The 22,933-nt window shown below is 38.2% G+C and overlaps 1 protein-coding gene across 3 annotated transcripts in view; it reads right to left on the bottom strand.

Moving 5' to 3' along the window:
- The window catches only part of Rdx (radixin), a 48,428-nt gene that overhangs the window by 13,641 nt on the left and 11,854 nt on the right, over positions 1–22,933 (bottom strand). For 2 of the 3 annotated variants that reach the window (XM_059267883.1, XM_059267882.1), the window contains exons 2-10: positions 18,114–18,185; positions 14,354–14,437; positions 11,469–11,564; positions 10,750–11,024; positions 9,292–9,375; positions 8,379–8,525; positions 6,365–6,461; positions 5,444–5,607; positions 2,519–2,649 (exon numbers count right to left, since the gene is read on the bottom strand). In XM_059267883.1, the coding sequence (XP_059123866.1) occupies positions 2,519–2,649; positions 5,444–5,607; positions 6,365–6,461; positions 8,379–8,525; positions 9,292–9,375; positions 10,750–11,024; positions 11,469–11,564; positions 14,354–14,437; positions 18,114–18,125 (1,090 nt within the window). In that variant the 5' untranslated portion in view covers positions 18,126–18,185. Of the gene's footprint in view, positions 1–98; positions 293–2,518; positions 2,650–5,443; positions 5,608–6,364; positions 6,462–8,378; positions 8,526–9,291; positions 9,376–10,749; positions 11,025–11,468; positions 11,565–14,353; positions 14,438–18,113; positions 18,186–22,933 lie in introns of those variants that run through there. The other variant, XM_059267884.1, reaches the window with a different exon arrangement.

Below are 22,933 nucleotides of genomic sequence, written 5' to 3'. Positions count from 1 at the left end.
ACAAAATGACAATGAAATATAATTAATCTAAATATCATGACATATGGTCATTCACTGCGCTTGAATGAGAATTTAGTACAAATTACAAGACAATCGTGTAGGTTTGAGGACCACCTGGGAAAGCTTTATTTAAAACAACAACAAACAGTGGATGTCCTTTGCCTTAAGATGACTGATTTGCAACTGTCTTGATAAAGGTGCGCTACATTCTTTATGTTCTATCTCTCTTATACTCTTCAGTGCTTCTTTGAGTAGTTTTGTATGTAAACCATTAATACTTTTATTATACATCCTAAATAAATGAGATTAAAAGATTTAGTAGTTATTCGCTCAAAGTTATACAAATTTAAAAGTGCTATGAATCAATATTTCCTTTACTATCAAATTTTCATTCTTTAACTCTCCTTCAGAATAATGCAGGAGGGCATGTGTGTAGTACTAAGAACCAAACTGAGAGCCTTACACATGTAAGCAAGCATCCCATCAACGTGCCCTATGCCCCTTAATCCAAGTTTCTTTCCAGCATTCTTGAAGGTACAACTTATACTAGTCATGTGGTCTTTAGCACACACACACCATATCACTCTATCAATGTCTTATACATGTATTTCTTTCACCCGAACAATTTTACTGCCATGTAGGTTGTATATCTGTACTCCTAGAAGATTAAAAAGGTATCCAAAGCAGAATACACAGCATCAAATTCAGAATTCAAGAATCACATCCTATCTCCACTTTGTGGTCTATAGACAGACGCCTTACAACCTTTCAGCATTGAAGTAAGTTAATTCTAGGTATGAGGCGAGATTCAGCGACTTGAGTTAGAATAAAACTCATTTTAAAATCTGTGTTTATTTAGTCTGTGCTATGGATACACATGGAGGCCAGAAGTCAGTCAACTAGAAGCTGTGCCCTCCCTTTTGGAGACACAATCTCTTACAACATGGGTCTCACTGACTTGGTAAGGCTGCCTGACCAGTCAACCCCAGGGAACTGCCGACCTCAGCTTCATGCCCAACCTTCTCTGTCAGTTCGGAGGACCAACTCAGCTCCTCACATTTGCACAGCTAGTTCTTCCCTGAACGGGCCGTGTCCAGCCCCAAGCACTCATCTGGTGAGGTGGCACCGGTCAGCTATCCTAGGATTTGAGTGGAGGGAGCCAGGAGTATCAAAACTTTGAGGCCAGCCTGAGTTACAAATTTGAGTAAAATCATACCCCCCTTACACACACACACACACACACACAAAGCCACAATAGTCTTTACTAAAAAGTATTCCCAGTACTCCTGGAATTAGAATAACTGTAGACGGTCACTTGTGTGACCACCTCCTCTGGACACCCACTGAAAAATAGTTCTGTTTCTGAAAAACATCTCCACATGGGAACATGACACACAGAATCAAACTAAGCCTTAAATAACACTGCCATTCCCAATAAAAATGAATGTCTAGTTCTACTAATTGTTAGGGAAAGGTATTATAAACAGAGTAAGTTCATACTACGTGCTGAAATTCTGCGGCTTGGGAAGAACAATTTAATTTGCTCAATTAACTTTTTTTCTTTTGTTCTTGCAACTACTGCTTTGTCAAAGTAGTGTATCCTGGAGTTACTCAATGTAAACACTGTGTCCTTTCTATGTACTTCAGCACTCTGACTATATGCTGAATAGGAACTTCATCTAAACATGTCAAAAGCAAACAAGCAGCATAACATGTCTGTGCAAGAGTGTGCATTTTTTGTTTGTTTGTTTGTTTTGTTTTTTCAAGACAGAGTTTCTCTGTGTAGTTTTGGTGCCTGTCCTGGATCTCACTCTGTAGACCAGGCTGGCCGAGACCTCACAGAGATCTGCCTGGCTCTGCCTCCTGAGTGCTGGGATTAAAGGCGTGAGCCACCACAGCCCGGCTTGCATGTGTTTGGAGCTGAATATCAAGCCTTATACATAATAGGCAAGTGTTGTACTGAACCACACCCTCACCTTTAGTGCTCTGTAACACACTATTAACTAATCAAGTGTTGTACTGAACCCACCTCTAACCTTTAGTGCTCTGTAACACACTATTAACTAACCAAGTGTTGTACTGAACCCACCTCTAACCTTTAGTGCTCTGTAATACACTGAAATCCCGTATTTTGTAGGAGCTTAGTTTATACAGGGAGACTGACAAATGTTTCAAGTACTTCAATGCCCCAAAGCACTCTACTAATGCACTGGCGTAGATGCCAGAAGATAGTAAATGCATGTTTTTAGTTATGGAATCCCAAAAAGGAAAAACTATGAATTTACATATGAATGATAAAAAAGAATATACACATTTGTATGATTAAAAAATGAATGTGAACAAGAGTACAACAGAACTGACTGTGTCTTAAACAGACTTTGATGTGATTCCACTGAACACTAATCTGTGAATTAAATACATCTTATATGACATAAATAGCAGTTTGTATCATTATAGAAATACTGCTATCTAACATCACAGTAATAATCTTGAAATGACTGTTCAAAAAAACGCTTACCTTTTTGGGCTTTCATTGTCTGCTCTTCAATTTGCCTTAGACGCTCCATTAGCTCTTCCTTCTCACGCTCTATTCTTTCCTTTTCTTTTTCTGCTATTTCTCTTTTCTTCTTTTCATTCTCTAATTGTGCCCTTAAAGAAATTACAAGTTACATGTTACAAATGAAAAGGCAGAAACAAATTAATACGTATTTGTACTAATCCCAAGTCAAATAAAAAAGTGCAAGCTAACCATTTAAAATTTTCAATCTCTTCACTCCCTACAGTTCAGTATCTAGTACTATGCTGCACTGCATACTCACTGGCCCTACATGGCAGCATGTGTTAGCACCCCACAGCTGGGGATGGCAGAAGAAGGTGGGTCCCTGGAGCTTGCTGACAGACCTTGTCCTTCAAGTGTCTTCCCCAGCTGCTCTCAACTTCTGACCTCCACACAGTTATGCATGTGTGTACATACACACATTAACACACACACACACACACACACACACACACACACACACAATTTTAAAACTTAAAACAAGTGTACAAAGCATGGTCTCAAAACCAACTCAGGTGGGAAAAAACTCAGGAGATCTAGCATCTGCATACAGAACATATTATATGTAACCTCTTAATAAGGCTTGCTGTACCCATCGCCACAACCCAGTGAATTCATTCTTTGTGTTAACAGGAGCCCTCCACTGGGAAATAACAAAGATTAAGAGAACACTTAAGTACCTTCAACTACAAATAGCTTGGGAGGTCAATGATTTTTAACCATTAAAAATAACTTAATACAATTTCTGGGTACTAGCCATTCATGCCTACTATAAGATGACAAGTAGTTACCACCTGCCACAATTCCATCAGGACAGCAGAAGGTATTTAATGTGGTTAAAGGAAAATAATGCCATGGAGATTTAACTGTCGGTCACAGTCCTGATAACATCACTGTGGGGAGAGGAGTTGGGGAACCAATACAGTCAAAACCTGCCATCAGACATCTAGCAAGAGCCTACCCTTGGTCAAACTCAATGTTTGACCAAAACCAAAAGATGACAGCACTAAATTGTTGCTTCGTATGCTTAATATTCAAAGCACTACCTTCAATGACAACATTGTTTCACTGAAATAATTCCATCTCTAACATTTCCTTAATAGTCACAAAACGGTACCAACAGCCACCTAGTGTCAATTCTGAATTTCAGGCATATTACAAAACTGTACTACCAAAGTATTTTTTCTTACTATGAAAGCCTGAATTTGGAAATTCCTGCAGATCTTGGGCATCCATCTGTTCCCAAGAAATGTGGAACTCTTGACGGAGAACTGTTAAAAGTTGGCAGGAGTTTCTGGTGGTGACTTTCTGATCTGGGGCTAGAGAGTTGGCCCAGGGGTTAAGAGCACTTGTTCTTACAGAGGACCCAAGTTCAATTCCCAGCATCCACATGGTAGGCCACAACCATCTGTAACTCCTATTCCAGGGGATATGACACCCTCTTATGACCTTTGCAGGACAAGGCACATATGTGGTGCACATACATATGTGCAGACAAACAGTCAATATACAATAAAAAAAAAAATCAAATCTTAAAAAAAAATTATTTGAGAAGAAAAAAGGAAAAATAGTAAATAAATAAGGTGAGGGCTGTTCAACTCTGGTTCTAAGTTTTCTATGATGTACTTCCTCAACACCCAGAATAAAGAGCCAACACCTGTAAAGTATATTCAGGCAGAGACTTCAGAGGCTGGGAATTTCAACACCTCTAGGAAACCTAAACTTAAGGGCAAGTTGGCATATACCAGGCTCCTTGGACAAAAGAAGGACCTAAGACCCACCTTTAACTTAAAAAGCCTGCTGTCCCCTCAGGCTGTTCATAGAAGCAGTACTAGTTTTCAAATAACCACAGCACACTGTCTACAACCCCAGGGTATGTGTTAGGCTACTGCATCGCTCCACAGCCTCTGTACAGTCATGCACAGCACTACCATAGGTCCTCAAGGCAGCTACCTTTCTTCCTGGCAGGCCCTGACATCCTTAATTATTGAAGACTCAGTACAAACTAAGTCTTAAGACCCGCAGGCTGTAACCTATCCCAAATGCTCAAACCTTTTGGGTCACACTCCGGCATAAATGTCCCTTCTAGGAAAGGGTGTTGGCTTCATTTAGCTTTTCCCTATTGGTGTCTCATCTGCTCTTCTACAGGGATGAATGTAAAGAAGATATGGAGACAGGAAAAAAAAAAGGTCGAAAGGAACACGGCAATAAGCAAGCTGTGAACAACATTATTTTACAACTGAAAATGGAGTAAGTATATAGGAGAGACAGTCAACTTGATTATGTGAAAACAGTTTTGTGATTGAGTCTACAGTATCGCTGAGATGCATTTCTCACATCTTACCTCTATAGACCATACCAAACTACAACAGCATTCAGCTCTTCACATCACATGCTGACACCTAGGGTTGCTAGGCCTTTCTTATCTCCCACATAAAACTGAGAGACAATCTTCTCCTTTGCATATTGCTCAAAAGGATTAACCTGGTCCATTTACTGGTCCCTAGGCAAACCCTGAATATTCTTATCTCTACACATTTGTTTATGCTAGCTTCCTCTTTTGAATGTGTCTTTCCCACACCCTAACCAAATCACATTTCCCCAGGAAGCTTCTTGGGATTATTTACATTATATATGTATGTGTTTTAATTTAGAGTTTGAGTTTCTAAACACTCATTTCAATCTAGTTCTATTTTGATGACATAAATATACTAAAACTATAAAGTCTCTAGACTAACAGGTAAAATTATTTTAGATACTTTTCAGGCCCATCACCAAAACTGTACACAAAGTCTGACATTAAAGTATACCAATGAAACTGAGCAGTCTGTAACTTTTAGATAGCCTGTCCCAAGCAATTCAAAATGAACAGGTACCCATGTGTACCTTTCCAACTGCTTCTGGTGCTTTTCCTCCCGGGCCTGAGCCTTCATCTGTTGTACTTCAATAGTATCAGGCTTTCTCCTCCTCATGTAGAGTTCATGGTTTCCCATACATAAGGCCAAAATCCGCTTATTGATTCTCAGACGAGGAGCATAGAAAACAAAATCCTGAATAGAAGATATTCTCATTTTAAAAATCTTCTGAATGAAAGTGTCTTTTCACAACTACTCAATTTCAACATGAAGTAGAACTCTCACTGTGCATAAAAGCTTAGGGACTCTGAGATCTCATACACCTCTACATAACTGTTTCCTTGTCCCTTCATCCCTCACCCATTTCTAAAATGAACTAAATGTCATGAATTCTTTTTATTCTCCAAAGAAACTACTGACAGCTATCCTTACACCCCAGAGAAGGGTGTGTTTTCCCATTACTGTCAAAACTGGTCTTTCTCCATGGCTATGTTTTAATCTAGAAATGTTCTTCAAATATCCATCTTTTAGATAACAAAGATAGAATACTAAAGTATATGTGACACTAATTATTAAAAATCAAAATAGAAATACATAAGTCACAAATATTAAAAACAGTTCAGAGTACAAGAATACAGAGTTAATTTAAAAAGGGTTACCTCTACTACATTCTTGCAACCAATAAATGCTGTTTAAATTATTTTTTAGGAATGATTGTTAATACCCTTCCAATACCATTACCAAGCATAATTAAATCACAGTAAAAATTTTTACGTCTTATTAAGAAAAATGGAAAATTTTGTATTTTTAATAGCATTTCATCACTGAGAAAAATTTAACTATGGGAAAAGACTCTCCCGCAGAAACAACTCAGGGCGATGAGTGCCCTTCTCTAAGTGACTTCACAGAAAGGAGCAGAAAATGTTAAGTTAATAAACAAAAAAATACTTACAGGTGCCTTTTTGTCAATTGGCTTTATAACAAATTTTTTGTCATTAAATGAAATATTTCGGATTTCACTCCAGGGAAAACCAATTTTAGGTGTTAACCTTAAAAAAAATATATATAAGAATATTGTTTTACATTTCAGGCAGGAAACAGTGGGAAAATACAGATCCCTCTGGAACAGGTTACATGAATGACCAGGCTTAAGAGCTCCAGACTCTCAAAACATATTATCTTACTCACACTATACAGTTGATGCTAACTTTGAAAGGAAAATTTAATTAAATCATATAAAATAATAACCATTCAAGGTTTTCATAGATGTGCCATTTTCTTCAAATTACCCAGGAAAATCTACCTGGTAAACAGAGTATTGGACTGAGTCTCTTCGGGCTGGAATTTCTTCTGCTTAGCTTTTATTATGTTGAGTCTTAAGCTACAAGTACCAGTTCGGTAGGGGAAAGTAACTAAATTCTCCCGTGGAATACAGACATAAAGCACTGAGTACTGAAGACTTCCTCTTCACAATCTTCAGTGAAACGTGAAGGTTACTTTCATGACATGTGAACAAAACTGTTCTGACAAACGGAGGAGACTCCTACCTCACCTCTACTCCTCCCGAGTCCCCGTTCATCTACTGTTTCTGTCAAGGCTCTCATTATGTAGACCAGGCAGGCCTAGAACTTACATTCCTCCTGCCTTAACGCCCAAGTACTAGGATTTCAGAATGTGAGCCACTGTGCCTAGCAATTGTCACCCCTATTTTGGCACCTTACCCATAAACAAATTGGGAATCAGAATGGAATCATTTTGTCCTCATGACAACTAAAATGACTATGACACATATACAGACCATTTTATTCAGGTTCCTGATAAGCAAACAAGATTTTCTACCTATTTATGCTACTTTTAATGCTTAATAAGTAGTATAGCATAGCTACTTATTTACATAAAACACTCATAATCAATACGCATTTTATTCTGCCCTCTAATGGCCAATGAGATAAATCAGCCCAACCTGCTTTAATAGTAGACTGCAGAATACCTGGAATGGGAGGGATTACTAGTATAGATTTATTATTCACTTAAAAAAGATTTTATTATTATTAGTTATGTGTGTATCTGTGCACATGACTGCAGATGGCCAAATGAATCCATTCTCCCTAGAGTTGGAGTTACAGAAAGTTGTGAGCTTTGAGACACGGGTGTTAGGAATCAAGTTCACATCCTCTTTAAGAGTAGCATATACTCTCAATTGCTGAGCCATCTCTCCAGCCCTTAATTTTTATACTTGAAAAGGACTATGAGCCTGATATAGTCACATTATATTACATATTTATATCATCCATTTATAGTATATAGTATTAATATATATCAATATTGTATATACACACATAACTAATACTACTTTAATATATACATTATAGTATTAATATGTATATTAATATTGTAAGGTCATGATGTATCATATACAACATGAATTGTGTATGTATATAAAAAATTAAGTTGATCAAATTCAACATAGTATTACACTAGCCATTATGAATAGAGATAAAAAATGAATAATATAGATAATCTATTGAACTGGTATTTAAAAATATGCAAAATAATTCCTATAAGAAAATGTTTAAACACACCTATTGATTTATTTGCTCGACTTATTCTGTATGTTAACTTATTTCAAGCTACTAGTCAACTACAACAACATTAAGGACTCTCTTAACTTACTGAGGAAGAGATTTACTTGTTACTAGCTTTCCCTCACAAGAGACAAAGGCAGCATACTACAAACACAGGTGAACCCTCTCAGTTAATAAACAGACTCAGAAGGAACTCCCAAACTACAAGGTACTAGGAAATATAGAACTGATAGCTAAAACTCACTATGGAACTAACTAAGCCTTCACGGTAAGAACAGAAAGCAAGGACAATCAAGATCAAGACAACTTTTCCAGGCAGAGCTAATGTGAAAGCCACTGAGATCATAGAACAACCAGCCCACTAGACAGCCGTTCACTTACTTGTCATCATGTTCATAAATATTCAGACCCAAAGCATCAACGCCCAGCCACAATTCAGTGCCTTTCTTATTCTTGATTTCAAAATAGTTGACACCATACATTTCTAGATCTTGAGCAATCTTCAGGTACTCCATCATCGAATCCTCCCTATTAAAATACAGCTGAATGTAATATATTTCAATAGACACAACTAAACATCAAACTAAAACCACAGAAACACATGGAGCTAACATTTAATGCTTTATACTTATTTATCCACATCAAAACATGGGACATATAACTGGTCTGGTACCATCACAAATCTTAACATTTATTTATTTACTCGGTGCGTGCGTGCGTGTGTGTGTGTGCGCGTGAGTATACATAGGGGCCCGTGAACCATAGCGTGTTTGCAGGCTGTGTCAGAGTCAGTATCCTGGCTGAATACTGAAGGCATAGAAGAAGTTACTAGGGAAGGCTAAAACCATTTTAGATAGCTTAAATTACTTTAAATAATTTATGCTTTAAAATGGGTATTATATAATTTACAAGAACCCAAATGTTTCAAATGAATCATACTCTGAATTGAAAAAATAGCTATCTCATTATTAACAGAAAATTAAGAAACAGACAGGAAAAAAGAATTCTTGAGTCCTGATTATCTATTCTCCATATCTACTATTTGTGACTAAATTTAGATAACATTTTTGATTTAAAAAGAAGGAAGGAGAGGAGGAGGAAGGGAAGGAAGGATGGACAAAGAAACAAATAAACCACCCAATCTACCCCGCTACCCTCAGCAGCTGGTTCTCTCCCACCACGTGGGCTCTGGGGAGTCCACTCCGGTTATCAGGTGCAGCAGCACCATCAGCTGAAGATCGGAACTGAGGTGAGAGAGCGCTCTCATGTGGAGAGAACTGAACAGGCCCAGTACCTCAGCATCCCTCTGTGCTCTTCGTGCCAGTTCTGTATCCGCTCCTCCCACTGCTCTTTGGTCAGTTTGTGTTGTTCCAAAACACTGGAAGGAAAAAGAATGTAGTTAATGACTCTGTGATCCAAAGATCAAGTTCCTTCCCGTCTAGAGAGTCCTTTCATAACCTGACTAGATATCTGTCACACAAATTAATGCACATGCTAAGGCTGCATAGAACTAAAAACACAACTGAGGATATAAACACGGAATAGAACAAAGTGATGGGCTGTGTCTGGTATCCTGGATGAATACTGAAGTCATAGAAGATGTTACTAGGGAAAGCTAAAACAAAGTACTAGATAGCTTAAATTATTTTAAATAATTCATGCTTTAAGATGGGCATTATACAGTTTACAAGAATTCAAATGTTTCAAACAAACCATACCCTGGATTGAAACAAATAGCTATCTTATTACTAACAGAAAATTAAGGACAAACAGGAAAATGGAATTCTTGAGTCCTGATCATCCCCTTATTCTCCATAGCTACTATTTTTGTGACTAAATTTAACATTGTCATTTTGTGTAGATAATACTTTTTATTAAAAAAAAAAAGAAAACATACATTAAGCTGAGCATGGTGGTGAACACCTATAATCCCAGTACTTAAGAAACTGAGGCACACCAATTCTGAATCTGAAATCAATGTGGGCTACACAATGTGCTCAAGGCCCGTTTGTACTCCACACTAAACCCTGTGCCATCAAAAGAAAGAAGGCACACTCTGCATCACATGTCGGTGCCACACACCTCTCCTCTAGTAACCTTTGTGTTCATCTGTATTCTGCCAATGTTCTTACTCAACTGTGAACCAAAACACAGTCATATTTTCTACTCTTCATGCCTAAGCAGCAAAAGCAATATATTTATAATATACCATAAACACAAAGACTTGGATTAGAATTCTCTTAGGCCATAGATTAACCATTTTCGTTTATGGTGGATCCTTAGGGATTACAAATCTGAGGTCATGTAATTAGCAAAGAACAGATTAAATTCAGTTCCCAAACCTCATCCTTCAGTCCTGTGTTTCCCGTGTTGCTTTGAGTGTTACAAAGGTGGGACTACACTGCACGCTAAACCTAGTTTAAAGTCTTTGCAAAATGCAGAAAACTTCATTCTCTGGAAGAAACAGCTCTCGCCACTTACTATTCTCACAGTGTTTATTATGTATCTACCTGCTGTATTCCAATGTTTATAAAACAATAATTCATATCCTTCCCTCAAGACCAAATCATAACCTCCTTTTGCTGCACCCCTACAGACATGAACACAGTGGAACATATACAAATCTGTGTTGTGATCTTTAAAAATACAGTCTATGAGCCAACTGGCAACTTGAAAGTCTTTTTAAGCAATTTAGCATATGCTTCTGGAATGTAACTTTAGAGAATATTAAATGAAGGCATGCTTTACTCACCGCTGTGGTAGGAGTCTGTCATTAGCCAGGTATCCTGGTTTGTGAATCTCTTTATTATAATCTCCATACTTGGCTTGGACAGCATACGAAGCCAAAAGAACTGCAGTTTCTGGTGGGCAATATATCTCATCATTTAAGATGGCTTCTTTAACTTGCAAGAAGAAAAGTCTCTGTGTTATTTCTTGAATCAATTCCTCAGACACATCTTCAGGAAAGAATTTAGCTCTAAACTTGAACTGTAAAGGATTTTCTTTTTTAACATCTTGCTGTGTCACCTAGAATAGTAATTTCAAGTGTAATCAACAAAACTTTTAATTCACTGTAAATGAATACATTTACATCAAATTCTTTTTGAAGGAAGTAGACAGTCATGCTATACATAAGCCTGTAGACAAACACATGTGCTGAAGAAGCTCCTGTGCATGGTCCCGAAGCTGCCTGCAGTCCAGAGCTTTGAGTGCCAGAGTCCATCCTGTAGATGTTTACAGCTGCATGCTCAGTTTTAACACATTAACTCCTGCTTCAAAGTTCTATTTCTCACAAGCTCAGTTCACAGAGTGTGTGTGGTAATGTTGATGGTGCTTCAATGAATTAAAAGGTATGAATAGTGATTAAGAGACAACTGCAAAAAGAGGCCTGGAGTTAGTCAGAACCTGTGCTCTTCCAGCACAGGATAATAAACACATCAAATTAATTTAATGCTACTATACACATCTTACCTTTTTATTCAGTTTAAGCCACGTAGAATATCCTTTGCTGTCTACATACTGCAGCCCGAAAAACCAGACCTCACGTAAACCAACTGTTTTTACAACCTACAGAACAGATAAACAAATTCAGTTCAACACTCACACTGTAATTTTATTCCTCTTGAAATCTATGATAGACTAGTGTGAAGTTCCCAGGAAAAAGCCACACTATGTTGAAGATTCTTAAGAGACTTCTTTTCAAGACAGCAAACCAAACTCTTCAGTTTACTTTCCCTTACTTGAAAATTTTAACTTAAATGATACAAATAAAAAATAAGAAAAAAATAGCTATGAAATATTTAAAAAAAAAAAAGCAGAAACTTTTTTTTTGGGGGGGGGGTACACAATACAAAGACTTACACTGATGATGCAAAAGCAAATCAGTACCAAACAATGAAAACTGTTAAGTGAACTCTGACAAAGAGAATGTGATGGTAATATTGCCAAATTGACAGGGTCTAGAATCACCTAGGAGACACACCTTTGCCTGTGCCTCCAAGAGATTATCTGGATTAGGTTAACTGAACTCGAAAGACCCATCCTAAATGTGAGCACGAAGGTAGTACCATTCCACAAACCAGAGATGTGGACTCAACAACAAAGAGCTGAAATCAGGCATCCATCATTCATGGCTTCCTAACTGTGGATGCAATGCGACCTGCTGCCTCCAGTTCCAGCAGCCATGATTTCCTTGCTGTGATAGACTGAATCTGAAAACCGTGAGCAACAATAAACCTTTCCTTCCTTAAGTTGCTTTTGTAAGGTTGTTTTCTCACAGCAACAACACAAGTAACTGACCCAAGAGAAATACAGAACATTCAAACTCGAGAGATGTGAAACCAAACAACCGGCCTTTGCTTTTGCCTCCCTCTTGACATTCTCAATGTTGGCTCAACAGAAAGGGCATGAATGTACCATTCAGAAGGTACTACAGAGGACACAGGGAGGTAACTACCACAACAGACACTATCATCCAGAGAGCTCAGCCTGGAAATTCTAAAACAGGCCTGAGCTCCCCAGTGGCTCCTCTTCTCTCTAGACATGCCATCAGAAAGTTCTCATGCACCTTTGCAAGTAAACACTGTCAGAAGCATAACTGCAGTAGACGGCTATTCACAAATGTGCTAGTAAACTAAATAACACTGATTTGTAAAGACGTTGGAAGAAAAACAAAAATACAAATACTTCAGTATTTCTTGTACCCCAAGAGATCTTCTTGCATACTCGAAGGGAAGTGACAAGGAAAATAGTAATGACATGCTTTTGCACTGTGGGGATACATGTTAATATTAATTAAGATCCTAACCCATCCATACACTGTAGAAGCTGGAAACCCATGATAGGATTATGCAGGTAATATATACTTCTGTGTAAAGACTCAACAATGTTCTGCAAATGTGACACTTAACTCTGAACTGCCTACTGTGGGAATTATTTTAAGAATCTTATTTGATTCAGCAAATTCTAGTTTTAAAAAACTGAGGTTCTGTTACATGTACACATATGAAGTTATGAGAGGGCCCTATCTGCTCCTATCCTTACCTGAATCTTTCCACTGGCTATCCTATATCCTCACTACAGCCAAGGTACTGCTTTCAGTTTGTGGGTATTCGGGCTCAAGAAAGTTAAGAAACAGAACAGTAACGTAAGAATTGCTGAAAGTGGGGCTGGAGAGATGGCTCAGAGGTTAAGAGTACTGACTGCTCTTCCAAAAGACCTGGGTTCAATTCCCAGCATCCACATGGCAGCTCACAACTATATAATGCCAGTTTCAGGGGACCCAACATTCATGGCAAAAACACCAGTGCACATTAAAATAAATAAACACCAGTGCACATTAAAAGGAAGGAAGGAAGGAAGAAAGAAGGAAGGAAGGAAAGAAAGAAAGAAAAGAGCTTAAAAAAAGAATTGCTGAAAGAATGACAGGTAGCAATTTTAATAAGTTAGACCAACATTCAGAATATGAATGCGTAGACACAATGATCAATACACATGCTCTCAGCCATGTGTGGAATCTTAAAAAGAGCTGTTCTCAGAGAAGTAGACCGAAGTTACTAAAAGCTAGAGAGAGCTGAGGCAACAATGTCTCACTATAGGTGTACACTGTATAAAGTCTAAATTATATTAATAATATCTATTCATTTATCATGCCTTTATGGTAAAACCTTCTCTTGAGCTCAAATACAACAAGCATGTTGACATCAAAGGACAATGTTAAGGCACCAGTTCTCTCCTTCCACTATGTGGGTTGTGGGGGTTGAACTCAGGCTATCAGGCTTGGCAGCAGGAATCTTTGCCTGCTGAGCATCTTTGCTGGCCGCTTTTATGCTTTTATCTATGTTTTTAAATGCACTAGACTTACCCATGAAAGTAGAAATGATAATATATAAATATCCCTACAGTTTTCAAACTACCTGAATATATACTATTGAAAATTCCAAGCACTACATTGTTGAATTATCAAGAAAGACACAGAAAATATAAGATGTAAGTAATTGCATGTACACAACGGTATCAAAGTTGCATCTTTTGGGATCAGAGAGATGGCTCACTGGTTAACAGTGCTTGCTGCTTAAGTATGAGGGCCTGAGGAGTTCAGGCTTTAGTCTCCATGTTAACAAGCTGTACTTGGCCATTCACACCTGTAACACTAGTACTGTGATGGGTACAAACAGGACTGCTGTCGCTTGCTGACCCACTAGCCTGACTCCAGATTCAGTGACAGATGCTGTCTCAATAAAACAGAATAATTTGATCTTCTCTGGCCTCAGCATGTGTACCCCACCAAAGACACACACACATAAACCACACGCAGACATGCACACAGTTACATGCTTTGTGGGATTAAATGATACCTGGTCAAAAAGTTGTTTGCCAGTTGTATTGGGCTGAATGGCAAATTCTAGTTCAGCATCCATTGTAGTTACTCGTACATTGATCTGTAATAAAACCAAAAAGGACAGTGATTAGGAAAGAATATATTTACAAAGCAGTAAGCATGAGAAAATTCTTTGAGTTATATTATTTGTGTGGGATAGGATGCTGGGGATCAAATCCAAGGCTTTGTGCATGCTACTCAAATCTCTACCACTAAGCTACATCCCTAGTCCTTGGTTTTTTTGAGATAAAGTTTTGCTATGTAATTTAAGCTTGGCCTACTTGCAATGCTCCTGCCCCATCAGCCTCCTCACTGATGGGATTATAGGCATATACATGTACGTTTAAAAAATCTGGGGTAGGTGGACAGTACTGAGAAATGAAATGGGCCCTCACACATGACAGTCAAGTGCTCCACAACTGATCTACGCCCCAGCTCTAACATTTTATTAAAAGTGATACAGCTTGACTCTTATTACAGGAAATCTTAAAAGCAGAAGGAAAGAAAAGCTAATGAATACCTCATTCAAAGTAACTACTGAAGGGTGATCAAGATGGCTTAATGAGCAAAGGCGGACACATGCTGTCAAGCCTGATGACCTGAGTTTGATCCCTGGAACCCACAACACAGACGAAGAGAACCAAGAACACATGGGTATTAAACAACAGAGAAGATATTTAAACTGAACACAACTGATTCTTTTAATGTTAATCCACTATCCCATATTTCTTCATTATAAAATGTGAAAATAGCTATCTTGAAGAAAATAAATGACAACAAATGCTGGTAAGGCTTTGGGGAAAGAGGAATCTCTTTCATTGCTGGTGAAGCCACAGTGGAAATCAGTATGGCGGTTCCTCCAAACACGATGAACAGAACGTATAGTCCAGCTCTACCACTCCTGGGCCTACAGCTGAAGGATTCCAAATTGACACACCACAGAGACTCTTGCACATCCATGCCTGCTGCTATACAATAAGCAGGAAATGAAATCAGTTTAGGTATCTGTTAACAAATAAACTGATACCCTACAAAAATGTGGTAGCTATACACAATGGCCTTTTACGTAGCCACAAAAAATAAAATCAAGACATCTGTAGGAAAATGGATGCAACTGGAAATCATCACACTGAGCCAAGTCAGTCAGTCTCAGAAATACAAATACTATGTTTTCTCCCATATGCGAAAAAAAGCAAAACTTAGATTTTAGTGGGGGAGGCGGAGAGGGAGGGAGGGATAGAGAGAGATCGAACTAGAAAGCAGATCATAAGAGAAGAGACCTTAGGTGGGGGTAGGATGGGGAATACATGTGCTAAGGAAGGAGAAGAGGGGACTGACTGGATGGGGAAAGAGACACAAAGAGGGCAGATGGGAAGGAAAATCAAGTACAACACAAATTAACAAAGGTGTGATGAAAAGACCATTACCTTTTAATGTCAACAGTCTAGCATGGGGTAAGGCTCATGAGCCTCTATCCCTAACTGACAATAGCTACTGACAATCAATGGCTTCTGGGAAATGGGCCTGTTTTCTTTAAGGGTGTGCTCATGGTAGGTTGGCCCTGATACAATGGTGGCCCTGGCACAAACTGAACTTAGTGGGTTACTAAAAAAATTAAGAACAAGAGGACAGGGAATTAGAAAGAAAAAAAGAAAGTAGGGTTGTTCTGGGAAGAATTAAGGCGTTGAAGTGGAGTGGGTGAATATGATCAAAATACATTGTATGAAAGTATCAAAGAATAAAATGCATTTCAAAGAGAAAGATGTGTTTCTGTGTGCTGGAATAAATACTGTATGGGTGCAGGTGCCAACAGGGTCCAGAAGAGAGTGGCAGATACCCTGGAGCTGGAGTTTCAGGAAATTGTAAGCTGTCCAGCATGGATGCTGTGAACTAAACTCAGCTCCTCTGCAAGAGCAGTATGTGTTCTTAACTGCTGAACCACCTGTCTAGCCCCAAGGATATTTCATGTGCTGACAACACATAGAACTAATCTTCAACTAATACACAAATTTGAATATAAGTAACAAATATTAACTGTAAGACAAACTATATTTTCTAAAGTAGCTATGAAGTTTCATATCCCTGCTAAAAATAAACTGCAAAGTTACAGATATTCCTTTCTTACTTTTTTAGCTTGAAAAGAAAGAACTTCAATCCAACTTTCTAAGTTTTCCGTGTTTGTTTTCCATTTCTTTAGCAGTCTTTACCCACCCTACCCAAGAAGAACGCTGGGACTCAAATGATTAGAACAGAATTAAATCTACTGACACATCTGGAGGAAAGGGACACATTAAGAATTGTATATTTCTCCACACAGTTAGATCTTTATCATGCTAAGCTTTCGGTGTTACCTCTATACTTAGTCCGAAGTATTTTGTTTCTGGTGCTATAACATTCATTTTTTAACTCTGATGCTAATATATGAAATTTTTCATTTTTTAAAACTGTATGTATAATAATATAATTTAGTTTCATTATTAGTTGTGGGAGCAGCTTTGGTTTTATGAGGATCGGCTGAAGAAATATCCTGTCACTTACAAACAGACTTTTGCTCTAGGGTGAGGAACTGTTCAGCACTTAGGAGTACTGGCCTGCAGCAAGGAAGAGCTGAGTTTCAATCCCCAGAAAGCTGAGTATGGCTGTGCCCACCCACACTTGCAACCCCAGTGCTATGGGGACAGAAAGAAGATCGCTGGGACCTGCTGGCCACCAGCCTAGGTCCAGGTTCAGTGAAAGATGGAGAAGGACACTAATAATGGTCTCCTCTGGCCTCTGAAAGTATGTGTGCGTGCACACACAGTTTGACTTCTTTCTGATTTTCATATCGCATTTTTAACCTTCTTTTGCACCAAGTCATTCCACAGTGATATCCATGCCAGAAAATTCTAATAACCAACACTTTTCTTAAAAAATGTAATTGGGCCAGTCATGGTGCCACATACCTATAAGTTTTTTTAAGCTTCATTTGTTTTTAAATTATGTGTATGTGTGTACATGGATTTGTGCACATGAATGCTTGGTTCCTATACAAGTCAGAGATAGCAAATCTTCTTGGGCCAGAGTTAGTTAGAGGAGGTTGTGTGCCTCCCGACATCGGTGTTGGAATGGAACACTGGTCCTCTGCAATAACAAAATGTCCTCTTAACTCTTCTGAGACACCTCTCCACCCCACCTATACTATCTTAATCCCAAGACTCAAGACACTGAAGGAGCGGGATTATGAATTCAAGGCTACCACGGGCCATACACGGACACACTGATAGCCAAAAGAAACACTGAAGAAAATAGCTTCTTTTATTACCCTAAAACAAAAGGAGTAGATCTTAGTCGAGAAGCACAAACTTCCAAGAGAAAGAAAATGATCAAGGTACACAAATCTAGGCTATCATCCAAGTTCTAATTAGGAGAAAGGTAAAAGGCATAGGTCCTGCATACCTCTCACTATTTTCTCCTAATAATAAGTTACATTTATTGAGCACTAAATGTATACTAGGTTCTTTTTATAATCCTTGTCTCTTTCCTTGAGTAAATTAAATTATATCCCTATTTTATATAAAGGAAATCAAGAGCAAAACGGATTAAACAAAAGTCACAGAGATTAACTATGAAAGTAGAATAGAACTAGACAGCTTGGTCCCAAATTTCATTAACTTTAACCTTAACTGTACTGTCCCCATGATTATTCTTCACAACCCACAAAACGCTAAGCAGTGTCAAGAGAAACAAAGTACACTTACTGGTTTCGGCATTTTCCTTCTCTTGTTTGTTACCTTCTTTAGGAACTCTTCACTTCTATAAACTATTATCGCCTGTTAAAGGAAAAAGCACACTTCATTATCGTTCATATTAGGTTTTAGCTGTAGCTCACACAAAAAGGAAAAAAGGAGAGTACTTTAAAAGCAGGTTAGAAGCAACACTGTGTTCTTACACTCATGTTCAATGTCTTCAGCTAGTATTTCACATTCCCTAAAAAGACTGGTATATGGTTGTTGTTCAAATCTTAGATGGTCTTTTAATAATAAAAAAAAAAAAAAAAAAAAAAAAAAAACACCCAGAGCCAGATATAAGAGTGAAAGCTGAAAGATCAGAGAAGCAGAACAGCCAGCCACTAGTTCTTACTTCTACGAAATCCTAAGCTAAAGAGAGGGAGTTCCTGTTTCCTCACGCCTTACATACTTCTCTCTGCCCTGCCATATTACTTCCTGGGATCAAAGACGTCTGTGCTTCCCAAGCAAAGGCATGAAATCTCAAGTGCTGGGATTAAAGGTGTGTGCCACCACCGCCTGGCTCTGTTTCTCTCCTATACTGGATCCTCAGTATAGCCTTGAACTCACAGAGATCCAGATAGTTCTCTGCCTCCCGAGTGATAGGATTAAAGGTGTGGGCCACCACTGCCTGACCTCTGTGTCTAATCTAGTGGCTGGCTCTGTCCTCTGATCCTCAGTCCAAGTTTATTAAGGTGCACAATATATCACCACATATGGTCTGAAAGCAATGCATGTCTCAAACAGCATAGCATCAAGTATGTTACTCTATTAAAACAGCAAGAAAAATGTGATTTCTAAGGATCCAAAGACTGGCTCTCCCATACAAGTTCATCCTCGCACCCAGCCTTGTGTGGAAAGGACAGTAAAAATGTAGATGGGCAGACTCAAGTGCTAAGGAAAACTTAACAATACCTTTCTTCTGTATTGTCAGATATAAAAAATGCTGATCAAAATTGTTTTCCTTAAAAATTAGTTTTTTGAAATTCTAAAACCTGAGAAAAATACACAATCGCTTGTTCACCTAAGGTGTGGAAGGCAGCCACAGCTCTACATAGCAACTCCGGTGCTAGTCCCTAGCTAGCTAGTGGCCTCCACTGAACCTGGTGGTTCACTAAACAGAATGGTCCTAAGCTAATGCTGACGTGTAACTTCTCTCACTAAAGCAACACATCTTATTAACAAAGGACTACCATGTGGTCTTGGGTAAACATTCTTACTAAGAAACATCAACAACAAGTTTGCCTTTCTGAGAAATCTACCAACCCTTTATCATTATCAGCTGTCTAGGAAAAAAGATTTCAGTTCCAAACCTTTCTGTGACTAATGCTACATCAGACATTACAGATAAAATTATGTAGAGACTATCACTGCCAAGATATCTGCAGGCACAGCTAAATTAACACAAACTCAAATAAGGTAATTTCCCTAAATTTTACTCAAGCATATGCTCTTGATTTTCGTTTTGTTTTGTTTTTCGAGACAGGGTTTCTCTGTGTAGCTTTGGAGCCTGTCCTGGAACTCACTCTGTTGAACCAGGTTTGCCTTGAACTCACAGAAATCCACCTGCCTCTGCCTCCCGAGTGTTGGGATTAAAGGTGCGCGTCACCACCGATTGGCTTTGGTTTTTTGTTTTTTTTTTTAAGATGAGTCACTGGGTAATGACATTCAGGTGGAAAAATAAAACACCCATTCCTTAACTTTTTGTAGCTATTCCCTGACCACCACCACCACCACCACCACCACCACCACCCCCCGCCCCCAACACATACGCATTTACAGTCGGACAGGCCAAATTGTCTCTAACACTTTCTATCCTAAGTGCCCTTCCCTTGGTTCAGATAGTATCATGAATAGGCCTTGATTTTAACAGCTTCCATGCACGGTGGTATACACCTGTTGTCCCAGCATGGGAATCCCAACTGGGAGGAGAGTGTTCTAGGCCAAGGTGGAATACATAGTAAGTTTGAGGCCTGCCTGGGTTATATAATGTGCAAAAGTGAAAAATAATTTTTTAACTTCCAAAACTGGCTTGCTTTCACTGCTCAGAATCCTAAAGTTTCTATCTCCAGACTTTTTTAGCTACTTAAACTTCCACAATCATCAGCCATACGGTTGTCTCAACTATAAAATGGCCCAAAAACTTAAATCCCTAAAGAGCCAAATCTGCTTTTTATCAAGCTTGGGTCAATTATATATTTCCAGAAATGTAGTCAGTGTGCTTGCTCATGATTTTTATGTCTTTGTTAAGATTATGACCCTCTTCAAATTCTTAATACTATCAAGGTTTGCCTGTTTTGTTTTGTTTTTTCTTGATTAATCCTGGCATAAGTCCCCTTAGGTTATTGAGCTTAAAAAAAAAAATTACTTCTCAGTTTTAGTTGTTCATCTTTCACGTTTGTTAATTTCTATTAATTCTCAATGTTTTCTTCTATTTTCTCTTACTCTGGGTTATTTTGTACTCTCTAAAATATATCAAAGTAATTTCCAACCTCAGTTCTTCACTAATTAATGCCTCAAGAAGTTTAAGGGTAACTCTAAAGTAATTCCACTAACAGACAGCGAGAATATGATAAATTATTTTATCACTTGGATATTAAATTTCATCTATAACATTTAGTGGCATACATAAATGTTTAAAACACGATCCAGAAAATATTGATTTAGGAAGTTTGTTTCTTTCAAAGTCAACAGAACAATTTACTGCTCCTACACATATGTAAGAATGTATTATCAAAACTTTTCTTTTGGATCACAATAATTTTTAAGATTATAATAACATCATTTTTCATGTGTATTGTGATGTACATATGTGAGTACACATGTTCACATGTATGTGAGTACATGTAGCAGCCAGAGGACCTCAAGTGCTCTCCATTTTACATACTGAAGCAGGGTCTCTCACTCAGAACTCACCTATTCAGCTACTCTAGTCGGCCCAGTTTATCCTGAGACTCTTTGGTTCTCGACTCCCATACTATGGGATTACAGGTAAATCAACACACCCGCCCACAATTTCCTGGATTCTGGGGAGTCAAACTCTGGTCCTCACACTTGTGCAGCCAGTAACTCTACCCATAGCCATACCCTCAGCTCAACATTAGCAATTTTAAGTAAATGTATCATGCTATCATTCAAATTTTGCTCCCAGGCCACAACTATACATTAAGACACACACACCCAATTTGTATTACAAATCTACAGTAATAGTAAATCTACATTGCAATTACTAGAGGTTTTAAATTTTAAGGTTATTTGGGTTCTTTTGATCAAATCTGTTCTGGGTTTCTTTCTTTCAGTTTTTTGTTTGTGTCGGTTTTTTGAGACAGGGTTTTTCCCTGTAGCCCTGGCTTTCCTGGAACTTGCTTTGTAGACCAGACTGGTCTTGAACTCAGAGATCCCCCTGCCTCTGCCTCCCAAGTACTGAGATTAAAGACATGCGCCACCATGCCCAGCTTTTCTGCTCTGAATTTCTTTGCCTATTTTTATGGTTAAATCACTTATCAGAGAAGTCCTATGACCATTCCAAACACATCTGAATTAAAGGAATTTCAAGTCAAATACAACTTCCATGTTTAAAATGAAGGTAGCATCTTGCAATGAAAGGTCTAAGGAAACAATGTTTCCCCTTTCTGGGGATTATCCTGGGGTGGGGAGGGGCATTTGTCACATACTTGAAGATATACCATTTTTATAAGTTGCAAGGTAAATTCATTAGGGTTTTTTATTTGCTGTGGTTGGTTTTAGTTTTTAGTTCTAACTCTGCCCAGAATGGCCTGGAACTCACTATATTGCCCAGGCTGTCCTCAAATTCTCCGTCACCCTCCTGCCCCAACATGCCTGGGAAAGCTTTGATTTTTGTATGTACTTCTCTCATTCATTATTAAGCTCTAAATGTTCAGTTTCAAACCATGATTTCTAAGGTGGTGGTGTACACCTTTAATCCCAGCACTATGGAGGCAGAGGCAGGCAGATCTCAGTGAGTTCAAGGCCAGCCTGGTCTACAAAGTGATTTCCAAGATAGCCAGGACTGTTACACAGAGAAACCCTGTCCTGAAAAGACAAAAAAAAAGAGGACTTATAAGTCTTATGTTATTGTTTTTCCATTTTTAATTTTCAAATACAAGAGTTTCAGGTTTATAGACAAAATGCTAATTTTATGTTGTTTTGACATTTGTTTCAATATTCAAACCCTTTAGTGCAGAATTAGTCAGCGACTTGTTCCAGATATAAACAAAAATACGATATGTGTTGGATAATATGTTAGATCAAGCTAAGACAAGTTTTTAATTTTTAACTCTCATTCTATTGGTTAGTCTACTTTTAACCAATTTGACAGGAATACAATAAGCTTTCCCAACTGATTTCTGATAAAAATGTCAATTTTTCACTTCCATGAGTTTTCAGGTTGGTATCAGATAAGCAGTTGTGGTACTGCTAAATCTTTCCAGTGAAGGGGTCTCTCCTCATGTAACTCTACACAGACATGTGTGGACTGTGCCTGCTCAGCATTAGGAAGTCATCACTCCTCTCAATTCTGGCATTTGTTAGCACTACTGAGTAGTCAGCTGTCAATCTAACCCATTCCTTTGTATTAATCTGATTTTTCTTTCTACTATAACAAATTTTACTTTTCTTGGATTCTTGGAATCTATTAGCCACTGCCTCTTTTTCTACCCACATTTCACCCAGTAGTTCCTTTTGGAAAAACTCTGAAATTTTTCTATCTAATCTTTGACTCCATTTTCAAATTTCCCATCCCTTTAACTGAGTGATACCCACTCTAGCCAGCA

Source organism: Peromyscus eremicus, chromosome 7, assembly GCF_949786415.1.
Source record: "Peromyscus eremicus chromosome 7, PerEre_H2_v1, whole genome shotgun sequence".
Classification (NCBI taxonomy): Eukaryota; Metazoa; Chordata; class Mammalia; order Rodentia; family Cricetidae; genus Peromyscus; species Peromyscus eremicus.
This window is presented reverse-complemented; position numbering and strand designations above follow the sequence as displayed.